This window comes from Daphnia pulex, chromosome 2, assembly GCF_021134715.1.
Source record: "Daphnia pulex isolate KAP4 chromosome 2, ASM2113471v1".
NCBI lineage: Eukaryota > Metazoa > Arthropoda > Branchiopoda > Diplostraca > Daphniidae > Daphnia > Daphnia pulex.
In genome coordinates, this window is record NC_060018.1 from 6,626,053 (window position 1) to 6,645,761 (window position 19,709).

The 19,709-nt window shown below is 43.9% G+C and overlaps 1 protein-coding gene across 1 annotated transcript in view; it reads left to right on the plus strand.

Moving 5' to 3' along the window:
* Positions 1-19,709, plus strand: part of LOC124208183 (protein dachsous-like) — a 47,455-nt gene that overhangs the window by 8,205 nt on the left and 19,541 nt on the right. Inside the window, exons 2-5 of the mRNA XM_046605927.1 lie at positions 14,464-14,644; positions 14,927-15,391; positions 16,676-16,851; positions 16,931-17,759. Of these exons, the coding sequence (XP_046461883.1) occupies positions 14,464-14,644; positions 14,927-15,391; positions 16,676-16,851; positions 16,931-17,759 (1,651 nt within the window). The remainder of the gene's footprint in view (positions 1-14,463; positions 14,645-14,926; positions 15,392-16,675; positions 16,852-16,930; positions 17,760-19,709) is intronic.

The following is a 19,709-nucleotide window of genomic DNA, read 5'->3' on the forward strand; positions in this document are numbered from 1 at the left end:
TGACTCGTCGTTATAAAAGAAAAGAAAAAATGAGTGGGACTGAGAATGAATTGATCATCGTTACCTTCAAGTATGTCATCACATAACAAGATACATAAGCCACGGCCAGCAGGTTCTGAAAGGGCAACAGGTTTTTTCGTCAGAAATATGGCTCCGCTACAACTATGGCTGACTGTTTCTCTTCGTGCGTGTGTTGTTGCGTCCGCGAGTGTGTGTGTGTGTGTGTGTGAGTCTCTGTTATCTGACTGGCTGATTGGAATGGTAGGTAGGAAAAAAAACAAGAATGCTCCGGGGCATTTTCGAGCAGACCTGGAGCCAAAATATATATCTACACACACACACTGGTGTATAAGGTTTGAACCCACAAAAAGGGGAAGAAGACTTTTGGGTTCTCTGGCGTTTGCCTGAGCTGCCTCGAGTCGGGGTGTCAGGAAAACAAATGGCTTGGTGACGCCCCATCCTCTTTCCCGACGATGCATTCTCCGATCGTTTCAACCTCTTTCATCTTTTTCCCTTCTTGACTTTCTTTTTCCTCGACCAATACCAACTCGAAGCCAAGCCACCGACCGGTTTAGCTTCTACTATACCCCAAGTCTCCCGCTTCTTCTTCCAGATCTCGAATCACTGGCTGGATGTATACGCCAACAACTTGCTCCCGCTAGTAGAAAAGAAGGTTCAAAGTTTCGGCTGCGATCGCTCTAATGTAATACCCCCGCTCGAAACATTACCTTTTTTTTCTTTTTCTTTTACAAAGTACAGTTGCGAGATGGGGTTCGGTATCATCAAACAAATTAGTTCACCTCATTTTTTGGGTTGTTGTTTCTCTTCAGAGTCGGCTTCTATTAAAAAAAGGATGCAGTTTCTTCCTTCATGATTTGACTGCTCGGCAGTGTGCACTTACGGGCTGGCTGCTATTAGACGTAGCAGAATGTGCCACAAAAGTTGAACTTTGAGATTGTTGCGACTAGTTTGCGCACACACACACACACAAGCTGGGCCAAATTTATATTTCGAGTCGGAGAGAGAGAGAGAGCGCCATGGAAAAAGTCGTTGTCAGACCTAGCGCAGCCTAGAGAGTTGGAAATGGATAGATAGTCAGATGGATAGATAGATATATATACAGTGTGTATAGAGAAGAAGAAGAAGAAGGAGGAGGAGGAAGACGACGAAGAAGAAGAAGGTAAAAGAGGAGAAGAATAGAAAAGGAGAGAGAAACACGCAAGAGACCTAAGGCGAGAAGGTAGGCAAGCGACCTATAAGCTGCACTGTAGCGTGATATTTAGCTGTCTCGATTCTTTTATGGCTTTTCGTTTCTCTGCCGTGGCTGCTGCTGCTCTGTTATTTCAGCGCAAATTTCAGGGTTGTGTCGTTGGCCTTTTTCTTGCGTACACAGCTCATCTCTTTTGTTGAAAATCGTCTTCTGATTCCATGTGTATTACTCGATCACCGGGGCTCCCGCAGCTGCCTATCTCTCTCCCCCCCCCCCCCTCGGGTCGCGTCCTCTTTTTTATATATTTCTGGAGCAAAAGTTGTATGTAGAACTTCTTCGCCGCCTTCACTTGGTGTTTTGATCGTCTCTTGGTAGTGGGTAATTCCGGGTAATTCATTCCTACACTCAAAGTAACGCCCGTCAAAACACGGAGAAACAACGTCTTTGCACCTCGTAATTGATATTTGATGACCGCTAGCAACTGTTTCTTATTGCTCGAATGGAATTTTAGTACTGGAAATCCTTTTTTTTTTCTTTCTTTTACCTCTATCATGCGCACACGATTCGCAGTCATTTGATGAAACACACCATCAAATGAGTGGCTTCTATCCCCCCAACATTTCTTCATGGCCGATGGCAAGACTAATTTCCGTCATTCTTTTCTTCTTTATTTTTACCTTTATCGACAGCTATGCGTTTATTTGTTGCGCGTTTTTATAGGAGATTGCAAGCGAGCTAAGAATACCTGTTCCGAAATGGTGAACGAGGTCGAATATATGTTGAAAAATCTGAATGCAATATATAGACGCACGTAAATTGTGATTGCTGCATCAAGGTTAATAATCTCCCAAGTCATTTTTCAGCGTCGAATCTAAATGAAAATGACAGTTGTTGTATATTGCATTGCGCGAGATTAGTGGTTATCGTGTCGTGGATTGTTAACCAAAAATGAATTCATCAGCCGTTATGGGTCGATGAAAGATAACTAATGAGTTAGGAAGGGAAAGAAGAAGAAAAAAAAATGAATCATAAGCGTTTCTTTAACAGCATCTTCCCAATGAAACAGCTCGTGATTGCGCATCATCTTATAATGCAACTGTGGAAGATGTTGGGTTTCGCTAATAACGACGTTTCTTCCTTATGCTTCAAGTTCTCGGCTTGCATTGTTTGATCGATTCTTTTAACTTTTTTCTCCTTGATCGATAGTTTTCATTTTTTGAATCATTCCCGAAACTGAACATTGCAGTTTCGTGAATGATTGCGCTTCTTTGTACGTATAGGAAGAGACTACCGTACGTTACCGAGAATGTTGAGTGCTGTCTAGCACCAAAACCAAAATTTCAATTTTGAATTTGTATATCTTGTGTTTTCCTAAGTTGATTTGAGAGCATAACCGGCCACGTTTCTTTTTTGTGTCATGCTTCAAGTTATCTACACTCTGTGGTGACTTGTTGATGGAATTCTCAGTTTACTACTCTCCTTAAACAATTTCCATTCATTTAGTCGTTGTCTTTTAAACTGGTCAAACTGATAAACATTCTCCATGTTTTTTTTTACGAAAGTAAAAGGCGATGGAATGGTGGACGAAGAAATGGAGAGAGAGAGAGAGAATCCGGATAAAAAGTCGAGTCAAAAGAGAGAGAGAGAGAAAAATATCAGTCAGAATGGGAAAACACGGAATGAGGAAGATTTTCTCTTCGATTCAAGTCTTTCGTAGCAAAGGGTCTCTTCTAGTCTTCGTGTTCCTCCCCTCACCTGAGAGGTTCCAACCAGCTTAAAGCTAACGCAAACGCTTTGGGGGTTCTCTTTTTATCCTCTCCTTTTCCTTGGAGTCTTTGGGTTGATGGCCCGCCTCCTCATTTTCTTCCCACCTTTGGGGTCGGTAGAGGGATCAACCGTACCCTCCTCTTACAATCTTCAGCAGCTCAGAATTTCTACTGCTTCTAGGGTACCTGTTGAATAGAACCCCCGAGGCTCACAGTCCGACACCAAAACAACTAGTTCGAATCAACTTGCCAACCGATATTCCAGTCTGACCAAGCCAAATATACATCCAACTATTTCCCGATGGACGAGATATTTCGAATCAATAAAGACTATAGATCTCCCCACTCCCCGTCGAGACCAGTTTTTTTATTCATAATTGTGGAATGTGTCCATTAAGTTGACGAATCCATCGTCCAACACATTCCTGCTGATCAAACCGCCAACCTCTATGCCCGCTTTTCTCTATTAATTTCGCTTCATTTGTTGTGATACCCCCCATCACTGAAATCGTGACAACATTGGAATCTTAAGTGTCTAGATTTGAACTTTTGTCTACGGGCTAGTGTAGAATTTTCAACGGAGCCAAGCAACTCGGTCTGAGGTAACAATGAGTTTCCCTCCTGCTGCGCATAATGCCCTTGTTACGACGTTGGATGGCGCTGCTCTGAAACCACCTTCTCTCATTCTATCCCACACAATGTTCTTCTTCCTCGCAGATAGAAAAATGTTTTTTAAAAGAGAGAGAGAGAGGCCATAGAAGTAGCCAAAAGAGAAACTGAAAGGAACATGTAAAACATTTCGAATAGCTACAAAAAATTGATTTGTTTTTGCTGTTTAATCGTCTACGATGATTACAGTATCAGCCAAGGCAGATGGTGTCATTGAAGAGCTGCAATTAGCGTCGAGAAATTATACTCGGTTTCACTGGGAAACCCTGGTTGAAAGTTGAAACTCGAATGCGATGGGCAAGTGAGCACGATTCAGCTTTTTTTTTTGGTTGCAGCATTTCGGCAAGCGCAGAAATTATATAGTGGGTGGTGGTAATGGTTGTTGATCAGGATGCCGGCTGTTGACGAACGGACGAATGCTGTAAAAAAAAGACTTTTCCCAGAAAAACCCATCGTGGCAAAATCCAAACGCGGAAAATAATTTACGGTCGGGCTCTTGTCACGACAGAGTGTATAGGTACTGAACTTAATGGCCCGCAATCCTCTCGGCCGTGTAGCTATAATACACGTAATTTTTCCACGTTGGTCTGTTAAAGCTTTTCACCTTCCCCTTGGAAACGAACGTCTGGCATAGCGATAGCTGCCACCAGTCGCTTATTCCTGCGTTATTCTCACAGGACTAGAAGGACAAGTTGTTGTAAAAAAAAAAGTATTCGTTTTTCTTTTGTATCATTGATGAGCTTGGAGAACTAATCGACCCATCACGGAAGGTCAAAAGTAGACGCGAGTTGACTAGGCAAGTCCAAGAAACTTCACGAATTTCAAGCTAAAATGCTAAATAAAGTCGGCAAAAAAATGATAAATGCCTTTGTCTGCACTTGCTGGGTTTTTTTTCTCTCGCGTACGATAACAGGCGACATCGTTGCTCATTATTATGCGTTTCAATGTCACCCGTCGTCGCACTTCTAAAGCTGGGATATTTTTGAAAAATCAAGGTTTCCCAGAAGGACTCGATTTATTACAACAAAAAAAAGGAATAGCAAATGTCTAAGTGATTTCTAAATAACAATCAAGATCACTCATTTTGAATACCCGAACAAATCTAGAGTGACATTTTTTGTTGTTGTTAGTAGTTGCATGGTGGACATGCATCGACTGCCGACAAAATCGAACAGTTCTATCACCTTATTGTATACATAAATGCGGTTAGCCGGGAACTCATTTCACGTCCCAGTGCAATAAAAAGAGAAATACAGAAAAATGCGAGAGCCGTTAATATTTTTCAAACTACTCTTGGCCCCGGCACACGGAATAAAAAAGAAAACCGGTTATCTGACAACGAGCGACAGGATACGCTTCTGACGAAAGTATTCCATCAATTCGGTCTACACAAAATTGGATGAATTGCTGCTGCCCAATAGTGTTTCTGTAAAAGATATTCGCCTTTTTTTTCTTTCTTTTGTTCGACTGGCATCTTTTCAAGTCATCAGTCATTCCGTCGCAGTAGTTATTGATACTATGACGTCGTATGACAAATGGCCAATTAATTGTGCTTGGGCTAACTCAAATAATTTGAAAGAAATACTCGAAATGGCTACGTGCGCATCGCAATGCATTACATTGTAAGAGAGCAGAAATCGAGCGTAGAAAACGGAACAGATTTACGAGCGGGCTGAGAGCTGGACTCGGTGGAATTCGGTGGACTTGTGTCTCTCTAAATGAGACCACATCATAACCAGTTTGCAAGGTCATCAAACAATCTGTAAGAAAATGAACCCGCGATCCGAATGAGGTCCAATGTTCAGACTTGAAACGGCGACTGGGCAGTGAGCATTGACGAAGGTACGCGTATTATTTGTCTGAAGCCAACGAGTGAACGACCCATAGCAGAGCTATAGCCCTAATTTAAATTATAGGGGAATGCGACCGTGCTCGCGGAAACGTCCATACCATCCAGAAGAGAGCCTGTAAATTACAGGATGCGTCGTAACTGGAAATTTATTTCCCTGTTAAAGTATTTTGGAATTTTTCTGTTTTTTTGTTTTTTTGTTTTTTTATTTTATTTTATAGCCAGCCAGGATGTTTCTTCACCCTCCCACTAATTTCAAAAGTCGTGAAATCTATTTAAGAGAGCGCCGCGCCGCGCCACGCCGCCTCTTATTTCTAGACGCTTCTCTTGATATTGCTGAATTGGAAACGGAAATTGTAGAGTCACTGCAGTATGTACACACACATGCTGGGTTTATTTAAAAAACAGTTCGCTTAGCGTGCTCTCAATCTCCCCTCTCTCTTTCTTTTATACTTCTTCTCTCCGAGAGCGTTCCAGTTGCCGATGGAAACCTTTTTTATTTTTTTGTTCTTTTTCTTTTTTGGTTTTTTTAATTCTTCCAGTGGCTTTCCATGGCGCTTCCATTGGGCTCCAGGAGATAGCGCGTTAACTTGTCTGCAATTGTCGTCGTCTCAGACGGCGGCGACAATTTCCCAAATCGGTTGATCGCATGTTGCGCCATGCAAATATGACCTTTTCTCTCAGAGTCGACTTTCATCTCAAGGAGAAGTGGGTTATACTTATCCGGCGCTGCATTTGAATTGATCAACCCGAAAAAAACATTTTCAGTGTTTTTTTTTTCTGACATGACTCCGACCGATCGAGTCATTTTCGGTTGGGAACTTGCTATTGACCTGAGCCTGGGAAGGGTTGACGAGTACACAGAGAGGGAGGAAACAAGAGAGTCCGTCTGCTTTCAAGTGAACGTCGAATAGAGCTGGAAGCAGTGATTGGCATTAAGCCTGGTGGACTGTAGCAAGTTGAAAAGGGGGGAAATAAGAGGGAGAAAGAAAGAAAAAGAGAGAGAGACCCGTAGGCCTTCAAGTGTACGCTCAACTCCATCCACCAGACCCTGTACTTACCTGTAGCCTTACATGCTAATTTAGACGATGCACCCCCTGCAGGTAAATGCATACCTGTACTGGCGCACTGCACTAGGAATTGACTAATAGTCTCGCCGTGCTCCCCACCTTGGCCTTGGTCTATGGCAGCAGCGTCGTCAGATTATAGTACCCCAGCCGGCCAGTTCCTCTCTCTCTATGCGTATAGTACGTCAGGTAGTTTAAGGCTATATACTCTACACCTTCGAGTCCTGGGGTAAAAATTTTTTTTTTTTCCTTTTTTTAAAGGTATATACATCAGCTATGAGAATCTTACGGCAGGTAGCCCACTAGGCGGCTACTCTACCAGCAGTATTCCGACAAAATCGGCTGTATAGGCCTACAATTGAAAAGCGGGTTGCCGTTAGATTTATATGTATAGTATAGAATCTAAGATCCTTCTTTTCAGAGAATTTTCTTTCGCTTGTCCTTCGTTTTGTTTCCATCTCCAGAGAATTCTGATGGCGATAGAAAAGAAATTTTGATAGATCTACTTTATGACCCTGGCCTAGCTTTGTTTTTCTCCTGTCAAAATACGGCTATTTTTTGGCTCCACATTTAAGCATATTTTTTTTTGCCCCTTTCTTCTCTTATTTTTAGAAACTGCATCAAATTAAAAGAAAAATGTGACAGGAAAAAAAAAGAGTGTATGCGTAATGTGTTTCTGTTTGTCCACTACCGACATTTTCTCGAAATCCTTAGCGTTAAAGCAGTAGCGGTTATTTTTCGATACTATGAGCTACCAAATATGTTCGTGTTTTCGTTGTAATCACGATATAATTCATCGCCTGACAGCACATAGTGCATCCAGGTGTGGCCATATAGAATGACGAGTACCAAGAAATCCTTTGATCGCTTCAACGAACTGACGTTTTGAATCACACAGAGCGACATATTCATCGTTCATTCGTTCTCACTGAGAAAAAGAAAGTATTTTCCATAAATAGTTTCCTTCTTTTATTTATTTTTTATTTTTTAAAACTCGCACTTGATGAATTTGGTGGGGTTCCGCCTCAATATATGTCGATTTTTTCAATTTCTATATTCGTCGGTTAACGAAATTGTGAAAGAGCCAAAATCCATCTTTGTTTGGATGGCTCACGACATTTTATTTTATTTTTATTTTTTGCATATATTTCCCCGTGATTGGCTGAAGAGATGTCAGAAATGAGTTCAATTGAAGACTCAGCTTGATTGAAAGAGATGCTCAAAGTTGGCACGTCTGAAAGGCAAGAAGAGCTTCAAATTGCTGCTGGATAGCCTACTGTCGGTGCTGAATTGTTCACGTTGTCTTGTTTGAGTGCCAGCCAACAAAAGTCAACGGGGTGCCGTCGTCTAGGCCGAAAGTTATTGAGAACTCCCGGCGTGATGTACGAGCTCCTTCCTTTCCCTCCCATCTTGCTCTATACAACCTTATATACATAATAATTCCCTGGCAGGACTCTGCTGGCAGTTTCGTTCGTCGCCTTTTTGTGCGTTTCTTTTGTGTCCTCGGTTCCCTCACTGCCAAGTCCCCTATCCACTGCATGTACCTATGTTCGACAAGCCATAAAAGATACACGACCCCCGGAAAAAAAAAAGAAAGAAAACCCTCCTTTTTGTGTGTGTGTCCGTATGTCAACGTAGGTAAAGGTATGTAGCAGCGTGGGTCGTCTTTGCTGTCGAGTTTGACATTCGAGGGCTCTTATTGCGTTCGAACACCATCCACAGGAAACTCTGGCTAATCTTCACACACTCACAAACACGCTCCTTTCTACACACACACACATTTGTCTGAAGAAGAAAAAACGGTCATGAAAACGCAGGTATCCTTCAACACACACACACGGGATATTATTTGCAAGTGGGGGGGGGGGGGGAAATTTCGTCAAATTTCAAATGCCTTACGTTAGACAATTTATTTCGCTTGCGGGATTGTGGTCGGCTCGCATTACTCCAGTCAAACGCAATATTTCCATTGAAGACAATTGACTCGGTGTTTTCTGTTTGGCGTTTTTTTTGTTTCTGATGCTCTTGAGCATTTCCCCGTACTAGGCAATTGCGTTTGGATTTTTTATTTTATTTTTTTCTGAAACTCGATCGGGATTGTCCCACATGGTACCCTTTTATTATAGGATGCAGCAGCAGCAGCGAGGGCACTGTCATTCTCACAAGGTCATTACGCAGACGGGTAATCGACTAATCGCGCACACGAAAATGCATTCGACCTTCAACCATCTCCTGGTTGGCTTCTTCTTCTTCTTCTCTATACTCTCACATTTCTTTTTTTCTTCTTCTTCTATTCTTACCTTGATGGAGAGATAATTTGCCTCCTACCGTTGTATCAGACGACGGATCAGAAAACACTGCAGGAATAATTACTATTATACGGCAGTTCCTCTCCCTAATTCGAAGATGCCGCAGGCGACTGATCCGGCAAGCAAGACGGAAGCTTCCAGACTTGCATTGAAAGAGAAGAAAAAACACTAACTCGCATTCTACACTTTTTTCTTCTTTCGATTCCTTTCCCCCCTACTATTAAACTCATTCCAAGCGTTCATGTGCGCGCAGTCAAGAGAGTGCACAAGTGCACAGCACCCTCAAACTTTGCCTCTTTCTCTATCGTCGATAATAAGCGGAGTCGGGGGGGCCAACGCGCCGGATTCGATTGACTTGGGGTGGATTTTTCGTCTTTTAAAAGAGAAATATCACGATGCCGACAGATCATTCTAACAATGATGTATTAGCGGAGATGCAAAGTTCATCATCCAACCATCTTTTTTTCCTACACTGAAAAGAGGATGGATTGTTTCCTTTTTTTTCCCCCCTTCCCTCTACTACGTTTTGACTCACCTTATTCGTGTTCACTTTGCCACGGTGATAGGTGGCTTGATTTCGGTTCAATTTCTCTGACTTTCGTCGGTGGACCAGGCCTACCGAAAGGGTCTGAATGCTCATGATGATTTTTCTTGTGGTGAAGAGAAGAAGAAAAAAAAGAAGAAGAAGAAGAGAGAAATTGAGGTACACTAGAAACGCAGAGCGTTGTGGGAGGAAAATGAGACCTTCCAATGAATACAAGTCTAAGGTGATGGATGATTCGCTTCTGAACATTACAACAGGAAATGTAGGCTGGGAGGTAAATAATAAATTCTCCCAATGACTCCCTTCTCCTAACATAATGTTGCGGACCCTCCGTTTAACCGGAATTCACACTTTTCTATTGCGCACAGCGGTTCCCGTGACTATGAGTTATTGCTCCGAATTTGATCCGATTAGTTCAAAGCGACCAAAAAGAAACAATTTAGTCCCCCCTCGTTTATTCCATCCGCTCGAAATCATTTGCAGCACGGAGCAAGCCAATTTCCAACACGATTTGACCATTGAAGTAAATATTGCCTCAGAAAAAGCTATACGTGCCGTGAATAAATTCATCGGCGACCAAGTCTGGCCATCGGCTCGCAGGGCGAAGATAATAGTGACGTTTGTTAAGTGTTAAAATTCATATCTCTCACGGCGAAGACAGAAGAGAAAGACGCTGGCGCCATATTCAAAAGACGCTCTTTCTTCTTCTTCTTCTTCTTCTTCCCGCATAGCCGCCGCCGCCGCCGTCGTTGTTGTTGTCCCTCAACCAAAGTCTTTTGCCGAGTTCGAGCATCGCCTCGGGACCGCCTCGCCTCGTATTGCCGTGTGCTGTACACGCGAGTTAAGTGACAGGGAAGGGCACCGTATGGTCGAAAAGCCCCGACGATTTTCTGTCATTATTTTCTCATCAGGGAATGATTCGGGGCGGAGAGAGAAAAAGGTAGAATGTTGAAAAAAAGCCAGGGCAATCCATGGTTCATGGTTATTTCCTCGCTAGTCCTCTGGCGGCTAAGCGGAGTCGTACACTCTAAGCCGAGCCTGCATCTCTTAATAATTGTACATCTCCGTCTGTGCTGTAAGGCAAGTCGCATGTATATACATCAACCTATTGCCTCTTTCTCAAGTCTTTTTTTTCTTTTTCGGTTGAAAAGTCTTCCTAATCACGTGATGAATGGAGTCAAATTAAAATAAAAAAGGAAGCACGACTTTTAGGCAGTGGATGGGAGAAGGCGTGGAAAAAAAAAAGACAAGAGAAAAAAGACAGAGAGATCAATGACATGCCCTGGATTCATGAAATCACTGCGCGACAGAAGACGACAAACAGATGCGCACTTACTGTCGCGGAGTAGTAGTAATACCTAGTACTGAGGTCAAATCTTTTTTTTTTCTTTCTGTTTTTTGGTTTTTATCCGCCGAAGATTGGAACTGTAAAGTTGAACCAGAGGGACAGAATTAGAGGATGCGATAGACGCGTCTATATAATAGACCAGCTTCAGCCCTCGAGTCTCAACCAATTCACGGAACCACTTAAGCGGCTGGGATGCATTAACAGCGGGGAGTCTGAAAAAGAAACTGTGGCGCGGTGAAGGTAAAAGGTGCATGCTGGAGCTGGATTGGCTGGAGATGGGTAGTTTCGTGTTGTTGCCACCGAGACCCGTCGTGTTATTTTTTTTTACCTTTTTGTTTGGACGTGTAGCATCAGAAAAACAGCAGGAAGACGACAGAAAAGTGGTAAAAGCTGGATTAGCGCTACAAAAAATTAAATGACAATTACGAGTCATTGAAGTCAATATTTTTTTTTTCTGGCTGGCTTTCTCATCGGCGCAGGTGGTATACAACCAATTCGGCTCCTGATTGTTATAGCAGGGCCCCTTTTTATCCAGTCCCTGGCGTTGTGTGTACTTTTTTTTTAATTTCATCCTATATAGTATACACTTTGAATTTTATTTCTTGGCTGAGTTTCGATTTGATTTCGATTTCTTTTCTTTTTTCCGAAATAGCCGAAAGATTATTACTGTTTTACTGTGGAAACATGGAGCTAGACCATATCGCCGGGGTGTTGCAGAGAGTAGAGAAACTGGCCACAGTCAGTAGAGAAGGGGGCGGGTGGTTGCGTATAGGCTAGAGATTTATTGCAGATGAGCATTTGGGCTGTGGCGCCCCTTCGAGGGCTCCATTAAAACCTGAAATAAGTGAAATAGTTGGCATCGGGTCTGGTTCGCGTCGTTTCCAGATGTGAGGTGGCATACGAAGGATTTCCCATCGTTGCGCCGGCGGATTCTCAAACTCGGATTGCCTCCGCTGGCTCCATCAAAAGACTACGAAAAAGCTCCGAACAATCTCAGGAGGACAATGTTGGGAAAACAACATCAAGAAGAGAGTATGACTTGCAAGTTGGAAACTTATCTTCAAACGTGAGAATGTCAAAAGTTCTCTGCGCCAGAGTCGCAGTATCAAGGCAAAAGAAAATAGGCCGCTGGGTTGTGATCTGTGGCGTAGACGTTCTATTATCATTCAAAGGAAATTCAGAGGCGCCTGCCAAGTTCAGACTGAGTCGTAGTTCGAGTTAGGTGAGAAACACAGGCGAGCATTTGGAGCGTTTCTTCTTGTGACCCTACGCCGCCTAGCCCCTGCGACCGACAGTGAAACTCCACAAGACCGCCATTAAGAGCAATAAAGTCAGCACTGGAACTGGAAGGAAGAGGAGGGAGTCTCATCGCCTTCGAGTTTTTTTTTTTTTCTTTCTTTTTCTTTTATTTTTGTGTGTGCGTTCTCTTTTTAATCTTTTCAAGCGTAGAAGAAGAAAAAATATATATATTTTTTTATTTGTTGAAACTCTTAACCAAAAAGCAACAAAACTTGGGATCCCTTTTTCTTTCTCATTCTTCCGCTCTTTTATTGTTGAAGATAGGATTTTCTAAAATAATTCACTGGATTTTGAGTTCTGTATCTTTGATGATGGCAGATTGCCTCGCCAAAAAAACATGGCCAATCTTTAGAGAATACCCAGTTAAGCCGAATGTCTACATGCAAGTTATACAAGGCTGTACGTGCAGTATGCCACGGCATAATAATAATAATAATAATAATAAGATGTGTTTCATAGCTCAACTAGGTCGGGTCTCCTCCTGGTCTCCTCTTTTCTCCTTCATTCGACTAATATTTACGTAAGGTTGGTCGTCTTCATCTCCTTTTGTGAAAGCTGGTCGAACCCCAAGGAGATGTATTGTCTCTTTGACGGAACCGCACTCGACCGAGTATTGTGTGCCCAGACTGAATGGAAGAGAGCAGAGTTAACTCGGGTCTTGAGATGTAGGGGTCGAGTGTTGAGAACCCTTCAAAGACCCTTGAAGGGGAGAAAAACAGACTGCCGCTGAGACGGCTGGCTCTCTCATATACGACAGGACATGCGGTAGCATGTAACGTAAATATAAAAAGAAAGAAAGAAAGAAAAAACAGTCGATAATTTGGGAATCCGTTGGTTTCGGAATAGGAGGCCCTTTGCAATTGCAGGATGTCACGGCAGCCCCCAAATGACGCACGTATGTAACTGAGCAGTTAACTTGCACATGCCCTGGTTCCCATATCGCATCCTTCTCTAGCTCGACCAAGCTGCAAGCTATACAGACTTTTGTATATTCATTACACATGCACGTTCTGCGCGCAACAACTGAAAAATCCTCCGTCATTACAGCGACATTTGGACAATGCCATTGCCTGGTGCTCTTTGTCCGCATATCGATTTCGTGACTATCACATGAAACGGCCGTTCACGGAGGCTTTTTTCTTGTGTGTGTAGTCACTTAACATCAAAACGCTTCTTTTTAGTCGAGATCAAAGTGTTATCTTCTCGAGCCACGGAACGATTCGGACTTTGTCGGGTCGCTGGAGCAGAAAATGGCTCGTGCAGTCGGACCATTCATCGAGGCAGGAAAGAGTGGACGGAAAGATGCAAGGAGCTATTACGTCGTTCACTTGGGGATCCGTTAAAAAGCCAAACACGAAAACAACAGCTGCGCAAATCCCACACATTTCAGCGATTACATCATACTGAAGGAGCTGATAATGCCATTCTTGCCATCGCGTTGGGACATATCATAACTGAGTTGCCCACCTGCCGGCTCTTTCGCATCCATTCCGTTTGAGAGACATTCAACATCGATCATCATCTGTTGCAGTGATAGTCTTAACTCCATCTCGTTTTAAAAAGAGCGCGCAATAAAAAGAAAGAAAGAAAGAAAAAAGAGGAAACGGTTTCGAGAGACTGTAAACTGCTGCTGCTGAGAGAGAGAGAGAACACACGCAGCTTTCTTCACAACTTTTGATGTTATTATTCTCGTCGGCGAAGCGTTCGTGCGAAATTCTCAGGCTTTTATTTGTGTGTGTGTGTGTTTGTGCGGCGGCGGCTGGATGATTTCTGTGTTGCAAATGGCGATTTTTGATGTCTCAAATTGAGATCTAAGAGCTCGTTGGAATCAAGTAGCGTGGATATAGTATAACTACGACTAGAATGCATGCCACAACGTGAGAGACATGACCAAAATGCATGGCAGGGTCCGCATTCTGTGTCTGCCTTCCATTGATTCTCTATCATTCATTTTTGTTGGATTTAGTAATGCGATCAATCTGACGAGCGGACTAGACAAAGTATGCGGCATGAATGAAAATACCTGTATGACAGATAAGGAGCTCTTTTTCATCACGGCCCTTCCTGCGCGACTTGCGCTGTCTTGACTCGCAGTCATATTTTTGAATCTTTTCTTTTCTTTTTCTTTATTTTTTGCCTCCAAATTATTCATTGTGAATAACCAGTCGATGTCAACCATTCTCGCCACAACTTCAGCTTCAGTGAGATGACTCGTGACGATAAGACATCATGGTAGGGGAGGAGGTGGTGGATAGGGTTATTTTCTTCTGCGTTTGTGAGGAGGACGACGTTGTGTGCTCTTTTGCGGGAAATGTATTCACTCAGCGGGTGTCAAACAACTGAGAAGCAAAATGGCTCACCTTGTCTTATTTTCTTTTCTTTTCTTTTTTTCTAAAATGTAGGTATCGGCCACAGATCCGGATTGCGGAGTCAACGCCATCGTCAACTACACGATGGGCGACGGATTCGGCAAGTACAGAGAGTTCGAGGTCAACCCGTCGTCGGGCGAGATTTGTATCTCGGCCGCACTCGACCACGAGAAGAGAAACATCTACGAGTTCCCAATTCTGGCCACTGACAGAGGTACGTACGCTGGACCACGTTTTGCTTAGTCTTTCCTCGCTACTAAAAGGGGAAATCTTTATTTAATCGCTGGAGCCAAAGCCCAGCCAAATAACCGGTCAGTCAGCAGCAGGGATTGTAAAAAAAAAAGACCGAGTCAATCCGGATGCTCTAAGTTGGGTTATTATTCAAATTCCAGCTGTAAATACAGGAATGGATATCACACACGTGTTACAAAGTTTTGACGAAAAATTGAGCTGGCTTGTAGTCTGTTGCTGATGGAAGTTTTTCAATTTCTCGCAGGTGGTCTGAGCACGACAGCCATGGTCAAGATCCAAGTGGTGGATGTCAACGACAATCGGCCGACGTTCTACCCGCGCGAATACAACGTCTCGCTGAGAGAACGTGAGACGGTCAATTCTCCGGTGGTTGTCGTCGTGGCCACCGATAAGGACGCCGGCAAATACGGCACCGTCCGCTACGCCATCGTGGCCGGCAACGAGGAAGGACTCTTCCGCGTCGAAATGTCCAGCGGTGAAGTCTTCCTGACGCAGCCGTTGACCCGAGCTCGGCTGGCTCATCGGCTCAACATTTCGGCGACGGACGGCGGTGGCCTCCGTTCGGCTCACGACGCTGAGGTCCTTGTCACCGTCATCGACAGCAACCACCAGCCTCCCATCTTCGAGAACAACCGTTACCTATTTTCGGTTCGCGAAGACGCCCAACGCAATTCGGTGATTGGCACCGTATCGGCATCTAGTGTAACTGGTAAGTCGATGGATTTCATTTTCTTTTAACTATAATTTTCTGAAATTATTCTCTTCATTTTGAGTGATGGCGCTCGGTAAAAAAAACCACACCAGAGAGATGAGGTAGCAAAGTACAGCCAAAAGGAATGAACTAAAACAAAAGATAAAAAAAAAGAGAGAAAGAATGTGAAAGAGACACATAATATATTTAATTTTTTTTTCTTTTTTTTTTTCAAAATGAAAAGCATTTACATCATCACGGTCGGTGGTTGAGACTGATTGAGGCTTAAAATTGACTGCCGGAAAAAAAAAGAAAAAAGTCTAGCGGTAAAATGGAACGATGGAACAGGGTAAAAAGATGAAGAATAAGAAAAAAAGAGTACGCTGCACTAATGCACGAACATTTCATGAAAGTGGGAGGAGTAGGAAATGTTGACCCGAGTCATCGGGGCCCATCGCATGACAGCTGCGCCATTACGATGATGTCTCCAGAAACAGTTTCCAATTATTATCATGCAAGAAGAAGCTCTTACCTTCCGATTCCATACGCTTCTCTGTCGAGCCACGGTTACACACGATGGCCGCAAAAAAAAAGAAAAAGAAATGTATTACGTACGTTCGTAATATTGTGTACGTACCAAGCTCGTACGTACATATATATATATAAGACAGTTGGGGAAAGAAAGAAGGTGCAGGGCGGGCACTAATGCTATAGCAGCTTTTTTGAGACAAGAGAGCAGTTACCATGCTCAACGGATAGACGGCCAGGGAAAAAGAAGCCCGGCATTTCTTTCTTTCTTTTTTCCCGACTTGAGAGCAAACTGTCATTAGACTCGCGTTGCCTAAGCTATTGCACAGTAGTTAAACTGAAGAGGGAAAATGGAGGGAAGAAGAAGATAACAATAAAATTAAAAAAGAAGAAAAAGGCAGCAGCAGCAGTAGGAAAAGAAGACCAAAAAAAAAAGAAAAAGATGAAGCTTTGTGTTTCCTCCCACCTACTTTTCGGGAGAGTTAGTTTCCTTCAATTAAAGAAGTTAGGTGATGGCTTTCCTTCTTCTTCTTTTTTTCCCCCCTCCCAGTTCAAACTTAAAAAAAAGATCGACTAATGCTCACCGCTGTCGGTATCTTCTTCTCGACTCGCCGTCAAGATGGAGGAGAAAATATATAAAAACGAAAGAGAAGATAAACGAAGATGTGATTTTTGTTTTAAAAAATAAAGTGGATTGTTGTAGGAGCAAATATCAGCGTGACCAAGTGCTAATTACACACATCTGTAATGTCTTGTTATCTCTCTTATGCCCAGGTTCCGACACAGCCCGCTACTCCATCTATTCCGGCGATCCTAATGGCTACTTCTCCATTAACCCGGTCACCGGAGTCATCAGGACCAATACGGAATTGGATCACGAGACGCATCCCTTCGTCTTGCTCAACGTCGCCGCCATGACGGGAGAGCCACCCACTTTCGGACACAGCCAGGTATACGCACCATCGCCCAATTTGTTCCTCTCGTGACGTCATCGTTTTCTCACCTGACTGGCTAATTTCATATTTACAGGTCAACATAACCATCGGCGACGTCAACGACAACGCTCCCGAATTCGACACGGTGGTGGTGAAAATCTCGGTGGCCGAGAACGCCGAGCTGGGCTCGCCCATCTACGCGGCCCACGCTCACGACGACGACAGCGGCGACAACGGAGCCGTCATCTACCAGCTGCTGACCAATCCCGACGGACTCTTCAAAATCGACTCGCGCCAAGGGTTCATCATGCTGACGCGCAAATTGGATTTCGAAACGACGCAGAAATACGCGCTGGTGATCGGAGCCCAGGATAAAGGATCGCCGCCGCTCCGCTCCAATTTGACGTTGAACATCGAAGTGCAGGACGTCAACGACAACCCGCCGACCTTTGAGAAAGACGAGTACCAAGTCAACGTGGCCGAATCGCTGGCCGTCAACTCCCAGTTCCTCCAGGTCAACGCCATCGATCTGGACACGGGCAACAACGCCCGGCTGACCTACCGGGTCAAAGAGGAAGCCCTGGCCGACGTCTTTGGCATCTTCCCCAACAGCGGCTCGCTCTACTTGAAGAAGAGCCTGGATCGAGAGATGCGCGATCGCTACACGCTGACGGTTGTGGCGACGGACAACGGACTGCCGCCGGGCAGCGCCGCCGCCACCGTCAACGTTTTCGTCAACGACGCCAACGACAACGATCCCGTTTTCACCCGTGACGTCTACCAGTTCACCATCGAGGAGAATTTGGAGAAGGGCGCCCTGGTCGGCGTCGTCTCCGCCACCGACAAGGATCTCGACGCCAACGCCGCCTTGCGCTACAGCCTCTTGCCCGCCAACGGCAGCTTCCAGCTCAATTCTCTCACAGGTACGTCACGAAATATTTGTCATCCGGTCCGTTTATCAAAAATGATTTGCGGGGTTATTCTCCGTTTGATTCCAATCAGTCGTCATAGTTTCGACATTCATTTGTCAACGCGTTGACTCAATCGCTCACTCACTGGCGAATTCAATCGGGGCCCGGTGTTCCTTGAACGCTATTTTGTTTTATTCGCCCTTATTTTTTTGTAAATTTTACCTTTTTTGGCTGTTGGCTTTTTGGTGGATGGCTGTTGCGAGCTGCAACAACATTCCCTGCGTTGATTGAATCATTGATTTGGTTTATGCACGCTGCGTACGCACGCGATGCACAAGTAGATGTACCACGCGTCTCGGCATTCCCATCACGTAGCACACATACTTGACGTAACGGATAAGAGATTCAAGGTTTGGAGTCTAGGAAAGAAATCACACAAGGGTTTAAATACTATCGTTCGGCGGGATTGAAAAAGAGAGAGAGAGAACAATCGGCGGCCGTTGAGTCCGTTGTTACAAGGATCGCCAGACTGGCGGCTCTTGCTTGCAGCTGTCGTCGCCGTCTACTATTTGACATTACACATCTTTTGATTTTATTTGATTTTATTCGATTTTTTTTTTAATTTTCTGAACGTGACCTTCTCACTATTCATTGTTCTTGGGGGGCCGGATTTTCGGCGGAAGGTCGTCGATCGGTTTGTCGTGTTTCATTTCATTAGCGACGGCTAACGCGCGCCATTCCGACGAGGCTTGGAACGAGTATAGGCTGCGGTAGTCACACCTTCCTCTTCCTCGACGACTACCTTATAAGGCCTTATAAGGTCTCGATTGTTCTCGTCTGGCTTCGATATTGACGAAAATACACACACACACATCCGCAACAAACACAAAAGTTACCAACGGACTTTTTCAGAAGTTTGGTTGTTTTGTTTCGGGGGAAAAAAATAACAAGGAAAGAGAGAATTTTAAAACATAAATAAACCGGGGAAACTATACATACGAGAAAACCATGGGACAAAATCGAGACAGAAAAAAAACAGAAGAAAAGGGAAGAGACGGCGAAGAGAAAAAATAACACACTAGTTTTATACCTGTGTGGCCAATCGCTATCGGAATCCGTTGATGCCTGATAACGCAATCCATTAGAGAAGAATAGGGAGGGAGAGAGAGAGAGAGAGGGGAGGAGCAAAAGACGACCGAAGGAATGGGAAGAAGAGACGGACAAGTTTTTCTTCGGTAGTTGGGAGTCTGAGAGTTTTCTCGTTTTTCTGATGGCTCGCCGATGAGGACCGGTGGGGACCCGTTCCAGAAAGATGGAGATAATGAAAGGGAGAAAAAACCGCATAAATAAATACCAACCCTGAAATCTTATTAGTATTTTTTCTTTCTTTTTGTTTTGGCCACAAGAGAAAATCATGTAACAAAGTGGAAATAGACGTTAATCAGGAAGCGACAACATGCGTCCCGTCTGGAACACGTATCGCAGTTGGAGAGACTATAGACAATCCTATTATATGCATGTTCTTGAGTTTTGCGGTTTGAAAGAGAAAAAAAAAAGCCGATTGGAACTCGATTCTAACCGACAGGTCCTCCATATCTTTTTTGGCTGTCAAATTCTCCCGCTTATACTAGTTTGTCTCAGCTGCTGCTGCTGCTGCATGTGACTTTTTGGCCCAACCCTGCTGCAATCTTCTTCTTCTTCTTTTTTTCCTTCTGTCTTTCCTTATTTGTTTGGCTGAGCTTCTTTTTCTTTTTCTTCTTCCCCTTGAAACTTATATCATGTCCGACTTTGTGTATTCCTTTTGCTGACTGAACTCTTTTCCTTACTCGTCGATAGTTATCAGATTCCGGACGTCATTTGTGTGTGCGCGCCCCTAAGTCTTGGACGGGAAAACGAAACAGATTTTCCACAGTATTTTTCTTCTTTTCTTTTTCTTTTTCTTTTTCGAAATTCCCGAAAAGG